This window comes from Morchella sextelata (genome assembly GCF_020137385.1).
Source record: "Morchella sextelata strain SCLS chromosome Unknown scls_20, whole genome shotgun sequence".
Taxonomy (NCBI): Eukaryota; Fungi; Ascomycota; class Pezizomycetes; order Pezizales; family Morchellaceae; genus Morchella; species Morchella sextelata.
Window position 1 is genome coordinate 805,827 of NW_025408635.1, and position 24,947 is coordinate 830,773.

General features: G+C 52.2%; 7 protein-coding genes across 7 annotated transcripts; 5 read left to right on the plus strand and 2 right to left on the minus strand.

The window, feature by feature from the left end:
• Positions 1 to 184: 184 nt before the first annotated feature.
• Positions 185 to 909, minus strand: H6S33_006412 (uncharacterized protein; the record flags this gene model as incomplete). The annotated part of the gene is made up of 2 exons (XM_044837759.1): positions 185 to 736; positions 826 to 909. 2 exons carry the CDS (start codon positions 907 to 909, stop codon positions 185 to 187), a joined length of 636 nt encoding a protein of 211 aa, XP_044689939.1.
• Positions 910 to 5,574: 4,665 nt separating this feature from the next.
• Positions 5,575 to 7,414, plus strand: H6S33_006413 (uncharacterized protein; the record flags this gene model as incomplete). The annotated part of the gene is made up of 2 exons (XM_044837760.1): positions 5,575 to 5,891; positions 5,956 to 7,414. The coding sequence occupies 2 exons, from the start codon at positions 5,575 to 5,577 to the stop codon at positions 7,412 to 7,414; spliced, it is 1,776 nt and encodes a 591-aa protein (XP_044689940.1).
• Positions 7,415 to 10,174: 2,760 nt separating this feature from the next.
• H6S33_006414 (uncharacterized protein) lies at positions 10,175 to 10,728 on the plus strand (the record flags this gene model as incomplete). The annotated part of the gene is made up of 3 exons (XM_044837761.1): positions 10,175 to 10,179; positions 10,242 to 10,261; positions 10,328 to 10,728. The coding sequence occupies 3 exons, from the start codon at positions 10,175 to 10,177 to the stop codon at positions 10,726 to 10,728; spliced, it is 426 nt and encodes a 141-aa protein (XP_044689941.1).
• Positions 10,729 to 14,426: 3,698 nt separating this feature from the next.
• On the minus strand, positions 14,427 to 16,667 carry H6S33_006415 (uncharacterized protein; the record flags this gene model as incomplete). The annotated part of the gene is made up of 8 exons (XM_044837762.1): positions 14,427 to 14,663; positions 14,743 to 15,083; positions 15,165 to 15,595; positions 15,655 to 15,709; positions 15,793 to 15,903; positions 15,978 to 16,051; positions 16,130 to 16,291; positions 16,396 to 16,667. The coding sequence occupies 8 exons, from the start codon at positions 16,665 to 16,667 to the stop codon at positions 14,427 to 14,429; spliced, it is 1,683 nt and encodes a 560-aa protein (XP_044689942.1).
• Positions 16,668 to 17,079: 412 nt separating this feature from the next.
• Positions 17,080 to 18,596, plus strand: H6S33_006416 (uncharacterized protein; the record flags this gene model as incomplete). Its single annotated transcript, XM_044837763.1, has 4 exons — positions 17,080 to 17,269; positions 17,357 to 17,775; positions 17,854 to 18,131; positions 18,191 to 18,596. 4 exons carry the CDS (start codon positions 17,080 to 17,082, stop codon positions 18,594 to 18,596), a joined length of 1,293 nt encoding a protein of 430 aa, XP_044689943.1.
• Positions 18,597 to 19,281: 685 nt separating this feature from the next.
• On the plus strand, positions 19,282 to 21,841 carry H6S33_006417 (uncharacterized protein; the record flags this gene model as incomplete). Its single annotated transcript, XM_044837764.1, has 6 exons — positions 19,282 to 19,418; positions 19,541 to 19,739; positions 19,871 to 19,968; positions 20,039 to 21,596; positions 21,661 to 21,714; positions 21,779 to 21,841. The coding sequence occupies 6 exons, from the start codon at positions 19,282 to 19,284 to the stop codon at positions 21,839 to 21,841; spliced, it is 2,109 nt and encodes a 702-aa protein (XP_044689944.1).
• Positions 21,842 to 22,602: 761 nt separating this feature from the next.
• On the plus strand, positions 22,603 to 23,163 carry H6S33_006418 (uncharacterized protein; the record flags this gene model as incomplete). Its single annotated transcript, XM_044837765.1, has 2 exons — positions 22,603 to 23,023; positions 23,096 to 23,163. The coding sequence occupies 2 exons, from the start codon at positions 22,603 to 22,605 to the stop codon at positions 23,161 to 23,163; spliced, it is 489 nt and encodes a 162-aa protein (XP_044689945.1).
• Between the last annotated feature and the right edge of the window lie 1,784 nt (positions 23,164 to 24,947).

A 24,947-nucleotide genomic window follows, 5' to 3' on the forward strand; every position in this document is an offset into this window, starting at 1 on the left:
AATGCCACGTAGCTGAGTAATATCCTCAGTGAATAGTTGGACACATGAATTTGTCTGAACACTGGATATTGTCTTATTTGTAAAGACATTTCATTGCAATGAAAATGAAAAAATGAAAAATGAACTTTTTCCCTGTAATCATCAATAACACCATTATCCGTCCGCCAACCCCGAGAAAGAAAGCTTAAGGAGAGGTTACAGCCTCATCTGTACTCGGTTTCCGCTTCATTGCAGCCCTGAGCCCATCAACGCTTGTAGATGAAGATATGGTCTTCCCATCCTCTTTCAACACACCATTCGACTTCTTTGGCTCGCTACCATTGAGCCTTCTCGGTGGTGTCGGCGGCAGCGGAACAATGACAGTCGCCGTAACCTTCGCTTGTTCCTGCTGGTCCGGTGGTATTGGCGCAGATTCGGGCAACCTCTTACCACTCTCATCAACGACCATGAGCTTTCGGCGTTTCCGAAGCGGTCTACCGGCACTGTTGGTCTTTCCGTTTGATTCTGTCCTTCCTGTACCGTCTAATGTAGTTGCGTTGACACCGCCATTTGTCGGCGGCTTCCCCGCATTGTCGGCAGGGACAGGGGCCTTCTCCTCATCGCTAAAGAAACCGCCGTCAGAGTAGTATGACCAGTCGCTGTGGTATTCGGTCGTGTCGTACTCGGCTTCGAACTCATCCCAGATGGGGTCACCCTGGGCGAATGCGGTTTCGGCCATGGAGTCGACTAGGGCGGACTATGGGCGCTGGAGGGATCAGCTTGAGCTGTTACGAGGTGGATGTACGGGGGTCTAGTAGTATATGAAGAGAGTGAAGGGATAAAGACCAGCTCGTCATCATCTTGATAATCCAGATCATCGAAGAACCCGAAACCGTCATCAAAGTCATCGTCGAAGCCATCGTCAGACATGGTCGGCTAGCTTCCTGCGAACGTTTTGTGTAGTGATATCTAAAGTATGTAGCTTATATAGCTCTTTGTCGCAAAGTAAAACGCGTAGAGAAGAGGTTTGTTGATTGTCAGGTGTGGTGATGCGCTAAAGGTAAGGGCAAGAGCAAGAGAAGAAGAACGGTTCACGCTTGAGCAGCGGGAAGATCTACGGTAAGGGTTAGGGCTACTAGTGTCATCTTAATAAGCAGCATGTTGATGTCAATGATCGCTTTGGCAGAATATTTGCCGCAGCCTTTCAAACGGCTGCCAGGTTTAGACAATACCTTAAGAAATACATAAGCCCTTATCTCCAACAGCCACAGAGATATTTCTGAATAGAGTCTGAACCACCGCCTAAAATAAAATACGGATTGTAGGACCATCCCGGGTGCTGGTCTGTGACTGAACGAATTCTCCCGTATGTATATATACCTAGATAGTGAAGCACAGCCCGGTTTATAAATAAAGGAAGACTTATTGCGGGATAAAAGTCTAAATTCAACTACACTTTACGCCCCTTTATTTTAGGTACCTTACTTACATTCAATTGTACTTAGTGTGCGATTCTATATCAAAACCTAGTCCACCAGCCAGTGTATGAAATACTAAGTTATTTCTTGAGGGAAATCGGGTTCGCGAATCATCTTGTTTACGCGGTATCTTGCGGTACTCTCGTGGAATCTGTGAGACTTAATTACCCCACCCCCCCCATATTCCGCAGGTCATATACTCCTTCCATTTTGTGAATTATGAGCATATATACAACTACCTATAATAAATGATCAAGTGGGCCATCAATCACCTTTGAACGATCGTTTTGCTGAAAGAGAGGAGGGAATCGGTACCGAGTGATATTACATGATTTACACATCACGAGAAATAGACTTTTTTTTGTTTAATTCATTAATATGAGAAATAGACTAAATTTATAACTCTACTAAATAAACACTCATAGTCAACAACCTTTGATTCTAAAAATTTATAGAGAAATATTTAAATATCAGAACTGTCGCCAAGCAAATACTAATTTGAAGTGCATGTGGGCATGAGTCAAGTTAACGTTGCAAGTTTGGTTGTTGTTAATGTAGCTGATATGCAGTTGCATATTCACCACATGTAAACCGTACCAAAAGAGTGAGAGAAGAGTGCACATCTTAAATCAATCTAAGATGTACCTTGCTGGAAACACAAGGGGATAGTGCTGGTCGAATTATGGCCATCGGTAGCATGTCCCTTGCATGCGACTTAGGTAGACTCCAACACCACAAAGCGCGTAATCAAAAGTATCCGCTGGAGCATCTCTAGCCAAACATGCGTAGCGAAGACGAGGTACCTTCTAGTTCTTGTGGAAATAATCACCAGTAGAGGCCTGTGATATATATATATATTGATTACAACTGGTAGTTGAGACTCCCGGAACCCCTCATACGAACGATTTTTACAAAGGGGCTGCGGAACTTTATTTATCCAAATATATGGTCTAGAACTCGAGCTCTTCTATATGCCATCAACTCCCATCCCACAAGAATAGGGGAACTGCTAAAGCATCCTGTAAGCTTATCCTGGAATAGCCAGGGGTGTATTTAGTAAATTGGCAGGATTCCAGCCGAACTCTAGTAGAACTCTAGGAAGCTCGCGGACAAGTAGCTATCTCCTATATACATATGCTTGAAGTACCCGGCAAGGGGTTAGTTTCCTAACACTATAGTAAACTCGGTGATAACACTATATACATGTTACCAGCAATCCTTATTTAAGCGTATTTCGTTGCAATTACATAAAAATCTTGGATCGCCTCGCCATGCATATGTCTATGTAGAACACATTGCTAAAGCAATGACGTAATGTTTGGAAGAGTTCAATAAGTTTTATATCTCTTCATAGAATCTCACTCATCCATATGTGGGTCTAATCCAATTTGAGACACTACATTAGTGGCTTGCTTTTTGAGTATATTACATGTAGGTACATGTATGTACCGGGCGTTGAGGGTAAATACGAAGAATCTGATAAGAGAATCTTGCTGTGAAATAGGTGTGTTTATCTTATTAGATTCTCGGTACTTATGGTTAACCCCTGGTACATGTATATATAACGCCGAGTGCGATACTATGACCCTGAATCACAGCGACTGGTAACATGTGGTACATAAGCGTAAGTAAATTAAGGTTTCTACGCGCCAATAAATTGGGTTTAGGAAAGCCTCCTCGAGCTCACTAACCAATCCCATCCTGAACTACCCTATCCGCTGTAATATAAAACGAGACCCGACCGAACCTCTAGACATAATTGGGAATACTATCTTACATCAGGGCCAGCTATTTGGAATGAAAATCAGTTGCGGATAAATTTACGCCCGGAACGAAAGGCTCAGCCAGGTAAGACCCTGTACCAGGATGCGAACCCCTATATATTCCACCAGGACATTAATACATACTTTATAGACCCCAAGCTATCACTACTAATACCAAGCCAAATTGCCGTTTTACAAGGTTGTCAGCGACCGGCTTAGAAAGCCACTGATGACAGTATCTTGGGCCGATCCCGTTAATTCCAGCAACTTGGGTCTGGTTCGCTTCACCAGGTTTCGATCTGGACCATTTTTTGACATGCCCATCTGCATAGGCGTTGCCTTTTTAAGGTCCCGAATGTAAGGGCTCAAATCGGGAACTCACGATAAACCTTCACAGAGGAGACTGAGCATCTGAGCACAACCAACTAAATCCAACTCGAGAAACCGTCGTGCTGCGAAAAGTCAGACCTGCCTTCCCGTGCGGTTTATCTCATGAAATATTGCCATCTCTATCACCACAACTCCACTCCTTAATCTTAAGCACTTTCTAGTTACTCCGAGACCAACGAGCATGATTCTGAATAAATAAATTATCCCGATCCGTCGTCCTAGAGTAATAGTTCGTATCGGCCCGGTTTGATGCCCCGATACCGGATATCCAAAGCATTGACCTCAAGAAACTCGTCAGCTACCACACGCGTCCACTAGGGTACCCAGACTCTGATGGCTCGTATGATACACATTTTGTCCTAAACAACTAAAAGTTGAGCACGGAAGCCGGCAAGGAAGACTCGATCAATTGTTCGATGAGGCCGTGCGTCTCACGTCTCTCGCTCGCGTATCTCTGCTCTGACGCTTTGTTTCGGTTGATACAAGTTTCTCGTCCGCACATGGGCTGCTACGCGCCACAAACCTGCCTGTTTAGCGCAAAGAAAAACTTTCCGGCTCGTAATCATGGGCCTTCGTTTATTGTGATTGTATTTATTAACCCTCAGGCCCCTTAACCCTTGAATTTTGTGAAAGGAGGAAGTTGATAAGAGACCGACCATTCTGGAGAAACATCGACCAGGCATGGCATGAAGGAAGGCTTGGGAGGAAAGGGTTAAGACATTTCCACGTTGCGTTCCCGCGAGAACGTCAAGGAAGAAAAGAAAAGCTTCTCCATGCGGGCCGGAGGATCTTTGATCCTTCACACCAAGCAATACGGCCATATTCGGGCCGGATGCGGGACCGGGGGGTTTTTAGTGCCGCCAAAGGGCTGATGTTGGTGCTAAATTTAAGGGCACATACAGGATACACGTACCTCGGCACAACCTAAATTTCAACCGATTCGCAAATGCTGAGCCTCTCAAGACCCTGCAGGAGAAATCTCCTGAGGTAACAAGCATGTCCCGGGAGTCATTTGGGAGGGGAGTCTATCCCAAATCGATATCGCCATAGTCTGCGTAACTGGTGGTAGATTGCGTTTCGCCTAATGAGTCTTACTTGCGCTCACGCAAGGACAGGAAATTTTTTGCTAAGCATCGATCTCTCGTCCGATAGAGGGATTTAAGAAATCTGGATAACCAGACCCTGTCTATCTGCAAACGGAATTATCTCGGATTTACGCGAAACTTCTAGAAACGAATGCTAGATTCATGAATCCTCCTATCCACCCGATGCAAGCCTGAAGCCACACAACGTCAGCCTGCGCCAGATTGAAAATTTGTGGTACATACGGGTACAAATTGTCACTTCCGTATGTTCCGTAAACAGAGAAGAAACCCTATTTTTTTTCCTTGAATCTTCCCATGTGGTACCGGCACCGTTATCCGAGCTCTTGGCATCAGGTCTATGACGGTAAATTGAACGCATGTGGGTGTTTCGATAGTCCGAGAGTTGCCCTGTCACCGGCTGTAGGTCGACAACCCTTCAACGGCTACCTTAAAGCCGGTATTAGATCACCAAATCAGGGTAGCAGAGGCTCTGACCTCGGTATCTTTGCCTACCTTAGTCACTAGTAGATGATTAATGTCAAGCTTTTTTCTCTGTAACGCCCGTGGGTCGGGGCATGTCGTACTTTCGCCCGGATGATGCTATTCCGTGCTGCCAAAGAATATAGTTCTGGATATCAAGAAGAATCCTTATTAAATAAGAGCATTTCCTCTCTCTGTCTTGATCTCCCATCATTCAATCCAAACAACCCAAGCACAGCACTTGAAGCTTAGACAACGATCTCAGTCAAATAGCTTTAAAGCATTTTAACAAGTAGCCCATATTAGGAAATATAAACGTGATTCCCTGGGATATTTGAATTTAAGGTTATTTCAATGGCGACATCAAACACTCCTAACGAAGGAGCATTGGAAAAAACGATGTCCGCCTCCTCAGCGTCATCCTCAAACTCATCATCAAAAACCGTTGCCGAGAACGGTCCTCACTACGTCGATCTCGAATCTCAGAGCGGGCCCAGTGCCTACAAAGCACGAGGGCGAGGAGCTTCAATCTCATCTGCAGCTACCCAGAAGGATATCTACCAGGATCTGTCGACAGACGATGCAAACCTCCGACGACAGGAAACACTGCAAGAACTTCGATCTGTATATTCACGACGGACCGAAAATGAGGGTGAACTGGACGCTCCGGACGATGCTTCTGAATTTAAAGATATTGATCCTGAATTGATCACATGGTAAGCTTAATTTCCTCAATATATCCGTTTTTGAGTAATATATTGACATTTTTGTGAAATATAGGGATGGACCAGATGATCCAGCAAATCCTCGTAACTTCCCTACACAAAAGAAATGGACCATTACTTTGATCGTTTCCCTTTACACATTTGTCTCCCCATTCGCCAGTTCTATCGCCGCACCTGCCGCCCAGGCTTACGCAAAAGAATTCGGCATCACCAACACCACAATTGCTTCCATGACAGTTTCAGTATTCTTGATCGGTTTCGCATTCGGCCCCCTATTTTTTGCCCCGCTCTCTGAGATCTTCGGACGTGTAAAGGTCATGCAGGTCTCTATCTTCCTTTTCTTGATCTTCAACATTGCTTGCGCCGTCGCCCAGACAACCGGACAAATGATTGCCTTCCGTCTCCTTGCTGGTTTGGCTGGTAGTTCTCCATTGGCCCTTGGTGCTGGTATCTTGTCTGATATCTGGGCCCCCGTCGATTTGGCCCGAGCAATGGCCTTTTTCGCTCTTGGCCCACTTGTAGGGCCAGTCTGCGCACCAATCATCGCCGGTTTCATTGTTCAGCATATCTCATGGAGATGGGTTTTCTGGGTCTTGTCCATTGTCACAGGTGTGACGGCGGTCGCTGGTGCCATCATCTTCAAGGATGAGACATACGCCATTGTTATTCTCAACCGCAAGGCTGCTGCAGCGAGGAAGGCGACTGGAAATGAAAACCTTCACAGTGTTTTCGAGGTCAGCAGAGATATCAAGACTAGTTTCAAGATCGCTCTTACCAGACCTTTCTTGATGTTGGCATTGAACCCGGTGTTGTTGTCTCTTGGTCTATTTATGGCCTTCACTTACGGATTCCTGTACTTGATGTTTGTCACCTTCCCGACTTTGTTCCAGGGTGAATACGGCGAGACTGTCGGTATTGCTGGTTTGAACTACCTTGCTCCCGGAATCGGATTCTTGCTCGGTCTTGCAACCTTCACTCCAGCACTCCAGAAGACCTACCTCAAGCTTACCGCTGCCAACGGCGGCGTTGCAAAGCCCGAGTTCCGTCTTCCTACTCTTTTTGTTGGAGCCATCTTGATCTCAGGTGGTCTTTTCTGGTACGGATGGTCCGCTGAGAAGCGTCTTCACTGGATCATGCCCCTCATCGGAACCTCCATCTTCTCCATGGGCCTTATCTCTGTCTTCTCGTCTGTTCAGACCTATCTGATTGACATGTCACCACGATATGCCGCTTCCGCTATTAGCGCAGCTACCCTCTTCAGATCCCTCTTCGGGTTCGCGTTCCCGCTGTTTGGAAGACAGATGTACGACAAACTCGGGTACGGATGGGGTAACTCTTTGATGGGTTTCATCGCATTGCCATTGGGGCTGTTGTTCCCGTTGATGATCTTCCGTTATGGTGAAGGGTGGAGAATGGCCGCGGAGAAGAGGATTGAGAGGGTCGAGGCGGGTCAAAGGGCTTCTGCCGCTGCTAGGGAGGCTAAGAAGGCTCAGCAGCAAGCGGAGAAGTCATAATCACTCACGCATCTTGATTTGTATCATTTTTCTTCTCTTGTCAATATTTTGGGGGTTTTGGGATCACTGGTTATCATGCATTTTTTTGTGTTTCATATTGGACTGGTTTCTTTTTTGTTTTTTTGTTATGAGCGGGTTGGGTACTTATATGTTCGATTGACGTTTAAAATACTTTTTTGTTGGAGCGTTATGATACTGTATAATTGTTAGTTGTTTATAATGGCTTGATATTTATAGATTTGAAGATAATGAAGAACGTTGTTCTTGGTATATTTGGTTCCTAGATCCTAAAGTGGTTTTGAAAACATTACTTTTCGTTTATCCTCCTATCAATTGTAATCAGCTAAAGTTAACCTCTCTGGTGTTCCATCCACGGGTCTTACCGTCCTGGGAAATTTTTATAACCTGGCTAACCAACGAAACGGATGTGATAACGATCCATATCCCACCTTGTACCGGGTATTCTCACTACCCAGTGCTGTTGACTTCCCAAGAGAAAATCTTATCGATTTGCTGCAGGCTGATGTTCGTGCATGGAGGCGTTCTGGCGTTGACTGGGTTTTTGAGCTCAAGTGGAAAAAGGTGGTCCAACCCAAACCCGCGTCAAAATCAAGCTTAATGCACGCCAAGCTGGAACTGGGGGCACGAACCAACAGCAGGTGTTGGGAAGGGGAAGAGGTCTAACCGCGTTTGTAACGGTTTCTTAGCAGCCCGAGCGTTAGGAACCCTTACTGATCGGGTTTAGAGGGCTGGTAGCTGTTTGCGCCGCTGTCTAATTTCGGAGAAAGCTCGAAACGAAACAGCTCCTTTTTTTTTTTTTTTTTCCCCTTCTTACTCTGCACGAACGCCTGCTGTCAGTCAGGCCTGTTTCCCGTTGTCTGAGTTGATTTGATGGACCGCCAGTGAAACGATGCAGATGGTGTTGAATGTCTTGTTTGTTTATGCATGAAGTTAAATATGTAGAGATGTAGGTCAAGTAGTACATACAGCCTACATGTACTTATGTGTCTACTCTAAAGTACCCTAGAGTAGCAGTGCCTTGCCTGGGTATGATACATGTATGTAGCTGTGAGACGTGTTTTTTTTTTTCCTCTTTGCAGGCTGTGTTCGGTAAAGTACCGGGACAGCTCATGGTAGGGCAGATAAACGAGGACTCTAAAGGAACTGCCGGGACGGGCGCGTTGAAGCCTTGAAGACCTCAAGGGGTGGTAGTAGTAAGTAGCAGTAGCAGTAGTAAGTAAAAGAACTTCCAAAGCGCGCCCCCACAAACAACCGCCCGCGCCCGCTTTTTCATAATTGAACCCAGCAGTTGAATTCGGTTTCCTTAATTAGGCCCATAAGTTACCTTTCTGGTTTACGGGTAACAACGGTGTAACTGTAATTTTTTTTTTTTTTCCCTCTCTCATCCTCGCTTTCCCTTTTCCTCCCCTTCCCTTCCCATTTTGCACCGGCGTATTAGCTCCCCCCCCCCCCCAAAAGCTTCCAGAACGCGGTCGATCATTTTCGCGCCCGGTTTCTCACTCGATCTTTTTCCTTACTCTCTCTGCCTTCTGCTTTCCTCTTTCTTTACTCTCTTGGACTTAATAATACTTTTCTTGTCTCTAACTTCCAGTCGTTTGAAACTTTATTTTATTCCACTTAGTACTTGAAGTCTTACTTATATATCTTTTTTTTCTTTTTCGTTCTTATATTTTATTTCATTCTTTCTCTGAAGACGTTCGGTTCCAGCCTACCATCTATCTTCCGCGTCTCCCCACTTCATCCTCTCACTCGTCATCGAGCCGTGGTGTGTTTTGGTTGTCTGCACCGTACATATCCTACCCACATTACATTAACATTGCCTACCAATACACTATATACAAGGCGGCTCTCTACATACACATCAAATACAATTCCAGGTGCACATTCAAACTATCTATGCAGCACAGGTATGGTCTGCACTTAGCTCCTATATCCCTCCCCACCCCCCCCACCACTACCTCCCGCTTCCTCTCACGTACAGTGAGTGCTGTGCTGTGCTGTGTCGTCTGTCGTTCCCCTATTTCGAGTGGAGGATACCATGTGTAAAAACGTACTGCGGCTAATAACGGGGCCTACTTCCTCTCGGTCCAGCAGAAGACGAGAATACAACATCGTGATACTAGGAGCCGGTAAGCATCACTACTGCCATGCTAATCTAGCTTCGTCTGCTTCGTTTGGTCATGCTGACTGGTGTTCGGTGGTGCAGGTGGTGTTGGTAAAAGCTGTCTTACAGGTTCATTCTTCCCTCTCCGCTTCCTCCAGGACTGGTGTCGCGTGCCTAGGAGACTAAACGATTCGTCGATGTGTAGCACAATTCGTTCACAATGAGTGGATAGAATCCTATGACCCCACCATAGAGGATTCCTATCGGAAGGTCATTGATGTTGATGTGAGCTTTTGAACAGCCTTCCCACCATCTCTATTACTGCAACGGAAGACTAATGAAGGATTTTGTTGCAGGGCCGGTCATGCATACTCGAGATGTTAGTGTGCCCTTCTACCAATGCGAAATAAAATTCCGCTCCCAACCCACAGCTTGAGTGTTTAGGAAAGGCTAATATGAAGCCCACTACTTTTTCCGCGGCGAATTATAATACAGCTTGGACACCGCAGGAACAGAACAGTTTAGTCAGTAACCTTTTGTGTGCATTTGACGGGGGAGAGGACCAATCACCATGGGAAAGTTGTGAATTATCGAAAAGCTAACGTATTTAATTTTTCCGTCTGCAAATAGCCGCCATGAGGTAAGAAAAAGCTTCTGTCCACCTACCTTCCATTAAGAGTAAAAAAGCTAACGTCATTGTAGAGAAATATATATGAAAACCGGTACCTACCTTAGCTTCAATAAATCCCCGTCCCGAACCCCTGACTAACGACTATCACCTCACGTAGGCCAAGGCTTTCTCCTCGTCTACTCAATAACAAGTCTCAACACGTTGACCGAACTCTCCGACCTCCGTGACCAGATTCTACGTATCAAGGAAGCCGAAAGCGTCCCGATCGTCATCGTCGGCAATAAATCGGACCTCGAGGAAGATCGTGCTGTCCATAGCAACCGCGCCATCCACCTTTCAGAGAAATGGGGCCGTGTCCCATTCTACGAGACCTCAGCAAGAAAACGACAGAACGTAGATGAGGTGTTTTTGGACCTGTGCAGGCAGATGATGAGAGCGGATGCGAATTCCGGCTGGGGTTCAGATGGATATGGCAAAGAGAAACCGCTCGGAGGAAAGAAACCGCCAAAAACGTCAGGCGGGAGACAGGGCAGATCAAGATTCTGCGTAATCCTATAGGGCGGGAATGGCGACAGAGAGGGAGTGCGGTGGGGGGGTTAATCTCTTTGGTCAATGGTTATGGTTTTCTTTTTTCAAAGATCGGACTTTTTTTTTTTTTGTTCTCACTGACCCCCGCCGGGACATAATTCCCTTTTTTTTTTTTTTTTTTTTTTTGAACCTTCCCTTTGAATTTCCTGGTATCGGAGAAAGCCTTCTACCTTTGAAGCTTCCTCTATTTTGTTTGTATATATATATATGTTTCATTCGGCGCCATTTGGGAAAGAGAGGGAACGTCTGCGAAGACATGGGAAACAAGGTAAAGGGCGAGAACAGGGCGCGCGGATTATAGGGGCATCATCTTTTTTTTATTTTATTTGGCGATCATTGGCGTCGACTGCTGTTTATGTTTTTGATTTGGGTAACCCATTTTTGATTTTCAACTTGTGCTGTAGCCGCCACTGTTTTACTGTTGCTCTCTTCTTTTTTTTTATATCGTGGTTCAATTTGGGCATTTTTGGTCGTTTGTCAAAGGAGGTAAAGGAATGATTTTAGTGTTTTTCTCTCTCTTTTCGAATCCCAGTACCTTTCCCCTCGGGTTTTCCTTTTCTTTCTCGCTCTCTCTCTTTTTTTTGTTGCATGTCGTGTAGCGGATATTTAAGGATAGGGAAAGGCTTGATCCTCATTGTTGCACCGCACCAAGCTCAGGTGGAGAATCCTACTGGCAATTGTACCAATTGAACTTGAAACCGTGTTGTTTAGCTGTGTAGGAGGTACATGTAGCTACCTACACGCACATGTAGCTACCTCCCAGCTCGGTACCCAGCTACATGCACCAAGTACTGTATGTACATGTATGTACATACCTGGTAGCTGCGGGGGTGGGCGTCATAAGGCGTGAGGCGTAGAGCAGGTTGTGCGAAGATCTATAGCACATCGTATCTGTATCTGTACTCCACACTCACCCTGCTGCATGGAGATGTCTTTCGTGATATCCGCCATAACCATAATCTCCATCTGGAAGCTCAGAGTGGGGTGGAGGGTGGAGGCTCGGCCTTGGAGGAGTACATGGAGTACATACCATGGCCCTAGCCCTGGCTGGCTGGGTACATGTACTTTGCTGGAGTGGACTTGACTTGCAAAAACGTCAATTCGTTACCGAGGAAGGTATGCTGCAGCATGGAGAGGTCCTGGATTGGGGTTTTTGAAACGGGCGGCGGGCCTTAGCCTAACCTTAATGGATGGAGGAACAGGAACAAGGTACTCTAGAGTACCTACATGTACCCTCTACCTCTTCTACTACTACGCACTTACACCTGGAGTGGGTGGGAAGCGATGTCGTAACTTATAACATGCTTGTACGTATAGACGTTTGTTAAAGAGACCCGGCAGTCTGTCTGTCTTGTCTTGTTTGGCGGTCTATCTGTCAGAGCGGAGGCACAGATTTCGATTTCGATTTCGATTTCCGACTCCACCCCCCCCCCCCCCCCCCCCCCTTTCACCTTCAACTCGCTCCTTCCTGCTTGACCTGTACCTCCGGTAGCTATGCCTACTACATCTCTACCCATACATACCTGTCTAGCTTACTGCGGTATTCCAACACCACCCCCATCGATCGACATGGCGATAGCACTCAGAAAAGTAGGAAGTAGAAAGTAGAGTAGGATAATTACACTCCTTTCTTTTTTTTTCTTTCCTTTGTGCTCGCTCGCGATATTGGCCGATGCAGAAACCACGGAGCTTGGTTGCCAGGTTTGGCATTGATATTGGCTCTTTTCCTTAATTCCTCCCCCTACATACTCTACCTAGCTAGCCTGCCCTTCCCGGGGGTACGGTCTGCGGGTAAAGAAACAACGCTTGGGCGGCCGGGCGGGTGACCCAGAAATTTGGATTTGGGGTTGGGGAACTTGCTTGTGCTTGTAGGTTGTGCTTGGGAGAGTTGTAACCCTGACCGGTATCCCTGGTCGGTCGAGTATGGCTATGCCGCTCTGCGCTGCTCTGCTCTGCTCTAGCGAGATGGGATGAGATGAGATGAGATGAGATGGGGGGGGAACATTGCTTTTGTGTATTCATTTTTTTTTTATATTTATTTTTTATTTCTTGGTAGGTTTACATATGTACGGCGATGCAATGGAAGACGTTCCCGGAGGCGGTGAAGATGGCGAGGTTTTTTGTTTTTTGATGGTGGATTGTGCGCGCGCGTGCGGAAGCGAGAGTAAGAGTGGGTGAAACAGAATACTTGGGAAGTGAGTGCTCAGATGAGGATTTGGTTTGGGTTTGGGTTTGGGTTTGGGTTTGAGTTTGGGGTTTGGGAAGTATCTGGGAGGGAGGCCGTACCGGAGCGGGTAGGAGGTAGAGTAGAGAGACGATGTATGTTGTAGCTGTTCTGTCTGTGGTGGGTGGTGCATGGACCTCACCTCACCTCACCTCGCAATCTGTAACTGACGGTGCGGTTGCGGTACTTGACCGGACGGCCACGGTAGATGTCTACGAGTCTGACAATTTGTTTTTTTATTTTGTCTTGTTTTTTGGTTTTTGTTTCGGGACCTGATTGAGCGCTTGACAGCTCTCTGGTCACCTTTTTATTTTCCTTTCTTTTCCGTAGACGCGGTTCCCGTGATATTGGTCCTGGTCCCCGGCAGGCACTTTTAGCTACTTTTTTTCGGGGACCTTCGAATTCACGCACTCCACTCCTCCAAGCACTCTATCTCAGGAACTCTTTGGTAAACCCACCCACCTCTCCACACCCACTCTACCTAACCCACCTCTACCTGCATACCGGAGCTTCCCACCTCTTCCCACCTCTTCCACGGTCCACCCTCTCACCCACCATGCCCGGTGCCCACCCGCGACCGACCGACCGTCCGGCCCGGCCCTCGGCCGGGAGAGAGACCACACTGCGGAAAAAGGGTATGCGGAAAAGCGCGCGGAAAAGCTATGGGGTCTGAGCGGCGGGGGGGGGGGACCCGGGATGTCGGATATGTTCCCGTAGCTGGGATTGGGATTGGGATTGGGATTGGGGGGAGATGCTTGGGAGGAGGTGCTTGGGAATTAACGGACACGGACAGAGGGGCGGGTGTGGTCTGAGTTGAGTTGGTTTGGTGATTAGTCGTGATGGGAGGTGGTTGCGGCTGTGGGTGGTGGGAGGTGGTTGTGGGTAAAGGATGGGAGGTTAGAGGTGTAAGAGAGAGTGCGAGGGTAATATACTCGATACAAAGAGATGGAGACGGACGGACAGTGCAGTGGGGGGTATGAGTAAGGTAAGGTAGTTGCAGCACTTACTCCACTGGCAGTCCGGCCCCCACGGTGGCTCCCTGTAGGTAAGTAGAATACCTGTCTGCCTGCGCTCTCCCGGTACCTTTGTTCGTCTCCCTTTGGGACCGCATGGCACCCGGTTGCACCTATGTATGTACAGTGTCACCTATGTATGTACAGTGTCACCTACAGCATCGAGCACAGTCATCACTCATCATCCGTTATTCTCCTCCCGTCACCGGCGCTCACTCATGTCTGGGTCATCGCTTGTCACTCACTGCTAGTCACCCGTTGTCGCTGGCTCGCTCATGTACCGTCACCGTCACTCACTCACACCAACACCCCCACATCACCACTAATCAATCACCCGTCATAACTCATCACTCAGCACACACACATAAAAAAAAAAAGCTCCATTATAACAGCCACCATGATGGTATCACCGCCCCACTCCACACCGCTATCTACATTCTAAACACCCCAAACCTCGACACCGCACTCTCGCCCCTGCCGCCCAACGCCGCCCGCAGCCCCAGCGCCAACACCCGCCTCGTATCCTCCGGCGGGATCACGCCATCGTCCCATAGCCGTGCCGACGAGAACGTTGCCTCGCTCTCGCTGTCGATGCGCTCCTTGAGCGCCGGATCAACGCTCTTGCCGACCGTCTCCATGACGGAGGAGAGCTGCTCGGAACCCATCACCTGTTACCCCCCACCAGCACTCACTGTCAGCCTACTCCTACTCTAACATAAAACGGGGGGGAGACGGGGTGAAGCTTACGCCGATCTTCGCATTCGGCCACATCCACAAAAACCTTGGCCCATACGCCCGCCCACACATGCCATAGTTTCCCGCGCCATAGCTCGCGCCCACCACGACGGTGAACTTTGGCACGTCCGCGCACGCCACGGCGTTGACGAGCTTGGCGCCGTTCTTGGCGATGCCGCCCGCTTCGGCGTCGCGGCCGACCATGAAGCCCGAGATGTTCTGCAGGAAGACGAGCGGGATGTTGCGTTGTGTGCAGAGCTGGATGAAGTGCGCGCCCTTGAGAGAGCTCTCAGAGAAGAGGATGCCGTTGTTGCCGAGGATGCCGACGGGGTAGCCGTGGATCTTTGCGAAGCCTGTGGTGGGGGGGGGGGGGGTGGGTTAGAGGGCGGTGGGTGGGGAGAGGGGAAGAGGGGAGAGGGAGGGTGCGGGCTTACCAGTGACAAGCGTACTCCCATAGTTGGCCTTAAACTCACTAAACTCACTCCCGTCCACCACGCGCGCAATCACCTCGCGCACATCCACCTGCTTCCTCAGACTCTCCCCGACAACACCATTCAGCTCCTTCGGATCATACAGCGGCTCCTTCACCTCGCCACTTCCTCCACTACCACCACTTGCCCCGCTGCCCTCAGGCCAATTGAGATTCGCAACACACCGCCGCGCAAGCACAAGCGCGTGCGCGTCGTCGACAGCGAGATAGTCGGTCACGCCGGACACCTTACTGTGCAGCTCGCCGCCGCCGAGGTCTTCGGCGGTGACGACTTCGCCGGTCGCGGCTTTGACGAGCGGTGGGCCTGCCAGGAAGATGGTGCCGGTGTTGGCCACGATGATGGATTCGTCGGACATGGAGGGGACGTAGGCGCCGCTGTTTGGGGTTAGGTTAGTGGGTCATGGGGGAGCACTCGGTTGAAAGGGGGGACGAACCCGGCGGTGCAGGGGCCCATGACGACGGAGAGTTGCGGGATGCCTTGGGCGGACACTGGATACTGATGTAAGCTTTACTCTGCTACTAGTGCTAACACTGCTATGTAAAACTAGCTCAATGGGAAGGTGGGCTCGTACTTCGTGCCTGGTTGTAGAAGATCCTGCCGAAATGCTCGCGGTCGGGAAATACATCGGCCTGGTGCGGCAAGTTTGCGCCGCCGGAGTCGACGAGGTAGATGCACGGCAGCCCTGGATAAGTGGTAGTGTTAGTGATCGCCGTGACGGGTATTTGGAGGAGGAGGAAGAAGGAGGGGGTGCCTAACGGTTCTCGAGAGCGATGGTCTGCGCGCGGAGGTGCTTCTTGACGGTGATGGGGTAGTAGGTGCCGCCTTTGCAGCTGTAGTTTATAGTAGTAGTAGTTAGTAGCTTGTAGCTTCAAGAGATAGCTATATAGATAGAGGGGAGGGGACCATACGTGCTATCGTTCGCAACAACCATACACTCCACCCCCGACACCCTTCCAATCCCCGTGATGATCGCGCCCGCCGGCACATCCTCGTCGGGATACAGCCCATGTCCTGCCAGCGGCGAGAGCTCGAGGAACGCGGACCCTGTGTCGAGCAGGGCTGTTATACGACTATCCCCCACCAAGCCCCACCCAATCAGCCCTACCCTACCCCACAACACTCCACCACCCTACTACTACAACAACTAGCCAAAGGGGGGGGGGGGGGGACTTACTCTCTCGGCAGCATCTTCCCCCTCGCCAAATGCTTCTCGCGGGCCGCCGCGGGCCCGCCGAGCGCGATGGTGCGGTGCAGCTCCCGCAGCTGCGTGTTGAGCGTGCTCATGTGCGTGGCATTGGCGGCGTAGGTGTCGCTGCTGGTGTCGATGTGGGTGGGCAGCACGGAGACGGGGGTCGTGAAGTGCGGGTGGGTGTGGGTTGTGATTGTGCGGCGGCCCGGGAGACGGCGGAGGGGGATGCGGAGGGGGATGCGGAGGGGGAGGGGCATTGCTGCTGTTGGTGTGCTGGTGAGGGGGATTGAATTGGAGATGTGAGCTTTGAGGGGGAAGAGGTTGGGTGTGTTATTTAGACAGCTCTGAGCTCTGAGCCCTGAGCTCTGTGTGTGTGGGAGATCCGGTGTGGGGTTGACTGTGCACGCACGCCCGGGGCCGGGAGTGGGCGAGAGAGAGAGAGAGAGTTGGTTGGGCTGAGACGCGCGCCGACGATAACCGCAGCCCAGCCCCGTCCCGTGACACGACACGACACGACACGACGCATCATCACGGGCTCGATTAGAGCTAGCTAGCTATTTACTTCATCGTTCTGAACTTCTTCTTCTTCTTCTTTTGCTTCTCCGTATTCTCGTGAGATACCTCCGATTGAGTTATAATTAAGAGCTACCTAGCTACCTACACCTAAAAATGGCACTCGCCCGCACACTCCTCCCCCGCCGCGCCGGCCTCCTCTCCCCGCTCTCGCTCACCCTCGCCCGCCCCCTACTGGCGACCCACGCCCACGCCCGCCCCGCCTCTACAAAACACACAAAGAACTTCACGCCCCCCACCACCTCGGACCTCATCGAGCTGCGCGAGCGGGTCCGCGAATTCACCAGTCTGTCCCCCCCCCACCCCCCCCCAAACCTCTCCCCTTCTCCTACCCCCACATCCAACCCCCACTAACCCCCCCCCCCCCCCCCAGAACGCGAAATCCCCGAAACCCTCGCCGCGCACACCGACTCCAGCAACGCCTTCCCCGCCGACATGTGGGGCAAGCTCGGCTCCGCCGGCTTCCTCGGCATCACGGCGGAGGAGGAGTACGGCGGGCTGGAGCTGGGCTACCAGGCGCACTGCATCGTGATGGAGGAGCTCTCGCGGGCGTCGGGGAGCATCGGCCTCTCGTACGCGGCGCACTCGCAGCTGTGCGTGAACCAGCTCACCCTCAACGGCAACGAGGAGCAGAAGGGGCGCCTGCTGCCGGGATTGGTGGCCGGAGAGAAGGTCGGTGCGTTGGCGATGAGTGAGCATGGGGCGGGCAGCGATGTGGTGGCTATGAGGAGTGTGTGTAGGAAGGTGGATGGCGGGTGGGTGCTGAATGGGACGAAGATGTGGATCACGAATGTGAGTGCAGCTATAGCTATGGGTTCTTTACTGGTGGATTGAGTGATATGAGCTCTACAGTGCTAACTATGCTTCCAGGGCCCCGACGCAGACGTAGTCGTCGTCTACGCAAAGTCCGACCCCGACGCGGGGTCCAAGGGCATCACGGCGCTGATCGTCGAGAAGGGCATGGACGGCTTCAGCTGCGCGCGCAAGCTCGACAAGCTCGGCATGCGCGGGTCCAACACGGGCGAGCTCATCTTCGAGGACGTGTTCGTGCCCGACGCAAACCAGCTTGGCCCCACCAACAAGGGCGTCAAGGTGCTCATGGAGGGGCTCGACCTCGAGCGTCTTGTGCTATCCGCTGGGCCCGTTGGGTACGCTCCCCTCCCCGCTCTCCCCCCACCCAGAACCCGCGCTAATATACGTATTGTAGTATCATGCAAGCCTGCCTCGACATAACCCTCCCCTACGTGCACCAGCGCAAGCAATTCAACACCCCCATCGCGCACAACCAGCTAATCCAAGCCAAGCTGGCCTCCATGCACACCAAGCTGTCCGCCTCTCGGGCATACACTTTGGCGGCCGCGCGCGCCGTCGACGAGGGCACCATCGAGACCAAGGACTGCGCCGGGGCCATCATGTTTGCCAGCGACCGCGCCACCGAGTGTGCCCTCGACGCCATCCAGTGCCTCGGCGGCAACGGCTACGTCAACGAGCTGCCCGCGGGCAGGCTGCTCAGAGATGCGAAGCTGTACGAGATTGGCGCCGGCACGACGCAGATCCGCCAGATTGTCATTGGCAGGGCGTTTAATCGCGAGTATGCGGACCAGGTCATCTAGATGGCGTAGCTGTTTGGGGCTTTTGTGTATTTTTTTTTTAGAGTTACTTCAATTCAATGCATATTATTACCAGAGCTATGTGAAATACCTCGGCCCAACCGCCATGAGTGACATCTCGTGGCCGGCCTCACCAAGTTCATCCCCACCCTTCCTTCCCCGCCAACCCCACTCTTCAACCCCAACACCACTAGCCCCCTCCCCACCTCACCCGCGGGGACCCCTTGCCCCACCCCACCCCACACCCGAAAGCCTACCTCGGACCCCAGCTCTACCCCACACCCCGCCCCCGAGCTAGTACCCAGGGTTAGGGTTCGATCCCCAGCTACCTACTGCTACCTACTGCTACAGCTCGGCCGGGGGTGGTCAATGATAATTCTGCGACTGCACCTGCCACTTGGACTCGGCCTGCCAGCTTCGGAAGACGTGAAGAATTGAACCTGCTGATTGCTGATTCGAGATCAGTGTTCCTGCCTGTCAGGGGAACGACGAGAAGGGCGGGGCTCTCCGGTGCTGAGAGGGATGCCGTGGGTAGCCGAGCTGCATGTGGTAGGTGGTGGGAGGGAGTTGTCCGCGTGGTTACTTCTTGCACTTGAGGTCAAAGCTCCGGGTTGTCTTTAACTCCCGCTACAATCCACACAATCCACACAAACAGAGAGATAGGAGGGGAGAAGAGAAGACGCAGAAAATGTACCGCCGCACAACACGCACCCTCTGCCCGCTCCTCCGGCGCCCCTACTCCACCTCAGCAGCAGCAGCAGCAGCAGGAATAGTGCCAAAACCACTAACATCAATACTAATCGCAAACCGCGGCGAGATAGCTCTGTACGCCCCCCCCTCTCCCCCCCTCTGCCCTTTCCTCCCATCCCTGCACCCTCTCCCCGCTCTCACCTTCCCCGTCCAACCCCCCCCCCGCTCGTACCCCACAGCTAACCCCCCCCCAACAGCCGCGTCAACCGCACCGCGACCCAGCACGGAATCCGCACAACCACGGTCTACACCGACCCCGACGCGCACGCGCAGCACGCGCTGGTCACGCCGCACGCCTACAACATTGGCCCTGTGGCGGCGTACCTGGATGGCGAGAAGATCATTGGTGTGGCTAAGCGGGCCGGGTGTGATTCGGTGCATCCGGGGTATGGGTTTGTATGTGTCTCTCTCTTGATTCTGGCTGTGGCGGGGGAGAGGGAGTGGGAAATGGGGGAGGTGGGGGGAAGTGGGGAGGGGAGAGAAGGGGAGTGGCATTGGGATTGATGGGGGGCTAATGGGTGAGCTAGTTGAGTGAGAACTCGAAATTCGCGAAACGGTGCGAGGAGGAGGGGCTGGTGTTTATTGGCCCGCCGCCGGAGGCGATCGAGAGGATGGGGAACAAGAGGTTTACTATCTACCCTACATCTACAGTATCTACAACTACAATGTCCCACTAACCCCCCATGCCTCCCCAGCGAATCCAAAGACATCATGCTCGCCGCCGGCGTCCCCTGCATCCCGGGCTACCACGGCCCCAACCAAGACGCCGCCTTCCTCCTCTCTGAAGCCGAGAAAATCGGCTTCCCGGTCCTAATCAAAGCCGTCAAAGGCGGCGGCGGCAAAGGCATGCGCATCGCACACACCCCCACCGACTTCCCGTCCGCCCTCGTCTCCGCCAAATCCGAGGCCCGCTCCTCCTTCAGCGACGACGTCGTCCTCATCGAGCGCTACATCACGACGCCGCGCCACATCGAGGTCCAGGTCTTTGCCGACGCGCACGGAAACTGCGTCGCCCTCGGTGAGCGCGATTGCTCTGTCCAGCGGAGGCACCAGAAGATACTCGAGGAGTCGCCGGCGCCGTTCCTCGACCCAGAGGTCCGAAGGGACCTATGGAACAAGGCGCGCGAGGCGGCCGTTGCGGTGGGCTATCGTGGTGCCGGAACGGTCGAGTTCATCTTCGACAACGACACCGGCGAGTTCTTCTTCATGGAGATGAACACCCGCCTACAAGTCGAGCACCCCGTCACGGAGGCCGTGACAGGCACCGACCTAGTCCACTGGCAGATCCTCGTCGCCAGCGGCCTCCCCATCCCCACGCAGGAGGAAGTAGAAGCCAAGATGTCCGGCCACGCCTTCGAAGCCCGCATCTACGCCGAAAACCCATCCAACAACTTCACCCCCGACTCGGGCTTTCTGCAGCACCTGCGCACCCCCGCCGCCACAGACGACATCCGCATCGACGCCGGCTTCGCCCAGGGCGACACCGTCTCCCCGCACTACGACCCCATGATCGCAAAGCTCATCGTGCGCGGCCCCACCCGCGACGCGGCGCTCGCGAAGCTGCGCGCTGCTCTCGAGCAGTACGAGATTGTGGGCCCGAGGACGAATATCGAGTTCCTCAAGCGGCTCGCGGCACACCCGGCTTTCATCGCGGGTGAGGTCGAGACGGGGTTTATTGACAAGCACCGCGGGGACCTGTTTGCGCGCGAGGAGACGCCCGCCGAGGTGTTTGCGCAGGCGGCGCTGGCAATGGTGGTGCGCCAGAGTGTCCCGCAGAAGGGGAGCGACCCGTTTAGTGTGTTTGGCGGCGGCGGCGGCGGCTTCGCTGGGGGTGTGCAGGCGCGGGTGGTGGAGTTTGTGGAGGGGGAGCGGACGGTTAAGGTGACGCTGGTGCAGACGGGGAGGGGCGTGTATGATGTCGATGTTGACGGCACCGTGTACCACGGCGTTACCGTGGCGCCGGTGGCGGCGGGCGAGGAGGGGTCGAATCTCGTGGGGTTCTACCCGCACACGCGGCTGGAGACAACCGTGGTGCGGAGCGAGGACGTGGTTGTGGTGTTTCAGCGCGGGAAGGAGTACCGGCTGGGGCTGCCGCGGCCGGGCTGGTACGAGAAGGCGCTGGGCGTGGCGGAGGTGAAGAATAGTGTTGTGGCGCCCATGCCGTGTAAGGTGCTGCGGGTCGAGGTGGAGGTCGGCAGCAGGGTGCGGAGGGATGATGTGTTGGTGGTGATTGAGAGTATGAAGATGGAGACGGTAAGTGTGCTTGCGGGGGGAGGCGGGGGGGTGAGGGTGGGTGTGGCTAATATTGTGGGGATAGGTGATACGCGCGCCGCATGATGGGGTGGTGCAGAAGATTGTGCATAAGGAAGGTGTAAGTTGTCTATCTTCTGAGTGTTGATTGTCGGGGTGGAAGCTAACATGTGGTGCGCGTATAGGACGTCGTCAAGGCGGGTGTGTCGCTGGTGCTGTTTGAAGAGGAGCCTGCTGGTAGCGAGTAGTTAGCTCTTGCAATTGGCTCTTGTCTTTTCCTGTCTCCTTTTCTTTCTTTCTTTCTTTTAGTCCGCCTATCTGGATCCTGTAGTTAGCTAGTTTCACAAGTGGCCGCGAATACATCTCCTCAGCATCTCTGTACTTTTATAGCATGCACGCGCGCGCTGAAACAATTTCCGCCATAGCTCCCCGTAGCTCCAAAGCTGAGCTCGAATTATTTTTGGAGCTCCCACCCCTGTCAGCACGTTTGCGTGCTAGCGTGGGTGAAGCTTGGGGGTTAGTGGCGTTTAGCGAAACCGATGTGCGGTTAAGCGAGTCCGGATCGGGTCAGGGTTCCCTTGCCCTGGCTGCACGGTGAGATCATTGATCGGCCTCTTGGCTGCTTGGCTGCTTGGCTGGCTGGCTTGCTGGCTGGCTGGCTGGCTGGCTGGGTGGATGGATGCTAACAGCAGGGCAGCGAAGGGCAGAGAAGGGAGGAGAGGGCGGAATGCCGAGATGGGATGCGTCACTGGGGATCTTCTTGTTTTGGGATTTGGGAATGGGAGAGAGAGGGTGAGCTGTTGTTTTTCGAGGCGGGGGGGGATATAAAGGAGTGGTGCTGTCCTTTCTCTGCTGAAACTTTCGGTATAAATCGTCAGCGCATATCAACACCAATAAACAAACAACTATAAACATCGAACCACCACCATCACCACAATCAATTCAAACTAACATCCATCCAAACAACCCCCCCCCCCCCAAAAAAAAAAAAAAAAAAAACACACCCACAATGATCAAAACCACCCGCCCCATCACCACCACCCACCCCTACGGCCTCCCCGGCCTCATCGCGCACAGCGCCCTGCGCACCATCCAGCTCCTCATCGCGCTCGTCATCACCGGCATCTACGGGCGCGACCTCGCCCACGCCAGCCAGGCGCACGAGCCCGCCGACTCGCGCTGGGTGTACGCCATGGTCGTCGCGGCGCTGACGATCCTTGTTTCGCTGCTCTTCCTTGTCCCCGCTGTGCGCAGCGGCCGGTTCTGGCCGGCGGATGGCGTGCTGTTCTTTCTGTGGATGGTGCTGTTTGCGCTCTTTGGGCGGCTGTATATTGGGGAGGACTGTGAGGGCAGTGGCGCGTGCCATAGGATGAAGACGGCGGTGTGGTTTGATTTGGTGGGGATGCTGCTGTGGTTGGGGAGCTTTGTGGGTATGTTATGTGTTTTTCTACTTTGGTTTTTGGTGTGGTTGTGGTTGTGGATGTGGGCTAACGATCTGGTAGGCGGCGCGTTCTTGTTCTGGAGGGAGAAACATAGTCGTACGATTTATACGGGGCGTGGGACCGTTTAGGTCTGCGCTGCTGCTCATGGGCACGTTTTTTGGCAACCCGTAACTAGCGTCGATTCTTGGAGGTACATATCTTTATCTTGGGTGCGGATGGAAAGCATGAACGTAATGGATGGGGGGCTTTATGGGACTTTATGGGGGGGAGTTATTTGGCGCATTCGTTATTGTTGTTTTGTTTCTTATTATTTTTTTATTATTATTTTTTTGATGTGCTCAGCTTGCGTGGGATACCTGCACTGAGCGGCTGCGCTGGTTGGTTACTCATGTTGAATAGGAATTGGGGGGGGGGGGGGGGGTACATATGTAGTAATGGATGTTATCATCTCTGGCTGTGTTTTGTCCGGGGGAGAGTGAATTGAATGCTTTGCCAACCGGGTTGCCTTGCCAATGTGTGTGCGCGGTGAATTTCTAGCTCGCTAGTAATGTCTGCTGTGCATGTGGTTCGCGGTGCATGGTGAGTGATTGCTGGTGACGAGTGTATGTAGGCATTGCGGGCTGGATGGGGCGTCATCTCTCTGTACCTACATAGAGAGCATTACCCCTTCCTCCTCGCTCAACCAGCATCAATCCGACTATCACATAGCCCTCTATCTGTTAGGTACTTAGGTTGTATGTTTTTATAACCACCTTGCTTTCATATACAGAAGCTCTGAGTGATCGATCCCTGCAGCTTCTATTCTACAGTCACGAGATATCACTCACCCCGCATACCAACCATAACTACGAGTGTCTTTTTTTTTTTTTTCGTTTAACCCATTAACTGCATGCGGCCTTAATTAAGGCTATGAAAATAACCATGAGTGCCTCCTCCAGTAGGGCGGAGCAAGGTGCTGGTGCTGTGGGCAGAAACACGGAGACAAACACTACTTATACTATAAAAGAATATGGCCTGAAAGAGTTTCGCTAAACCGGCCTAGCTAGTCGAGACCGATTGGCCAAATAATGAGCGAGAAGCTAAGATAGTTCAATCTGCAATTGTAGGCCGGCCAGAGAGAGCACCAATCAATATCACACATCCCCACTAAGGAAGGTCCTCAGGCCCCTAGGGCCCCCCCGGGGGGGGGGGGGGGGGGGGGGGGAGAAAAAGGGCAATAAATACACAAAAAGTAATGCTGTGGCCATACGCCCCTCGCAGGCTATAGGTGCTAATTTGTGGAAGGACCCTGAGATCAACTACCCGGTATATCGGACTCTACTCCCTGTTACATGCCGTACACCCCAGAGCATTACTCCCACCCCCGGAGTTGATTGAACCAATGACCTATTGATGGTCATGGGGACAATCCACTCGGTGTAGCAAGACGAGGCATCTACCACTAGACTACCCCGCTCACACAACTGCCAAAGGCCGGGAAGTAATACTTAAGGGAGTGAGGGTAAAGTGAGCTAGCTACTTAGGGGGACACCTAACCCTACGATCACAATCCACCACGACCCACTGGCCACCCTCTGGTGATACATGATACAATAAAAGACTACCATGCTTTGGGGAATGGCGAACTGGATAGCTCTCTCGCTCGCTCCCGGCATGCATGTGATCAGCTAACTGAACGGGGATCCTTCCACCTTTCCTAGCAAAGTATTCATCTGGTGGCTAGCCTGAATCGAGGGAAGGGTGGGCTATGTTTACCGATGCAGATCTCCCTATCGATATATGTACCCGGGCCCGAGGACTTCTCTATGTCCAGCCATCTCCAGCTCTCGTGGAGCAAGTCACCATCGCGTCATGCCATATCACTCGACGCTCCGGCCCGCCGCCTGCGGCCTTGGGTGCCATTCTGGTATCT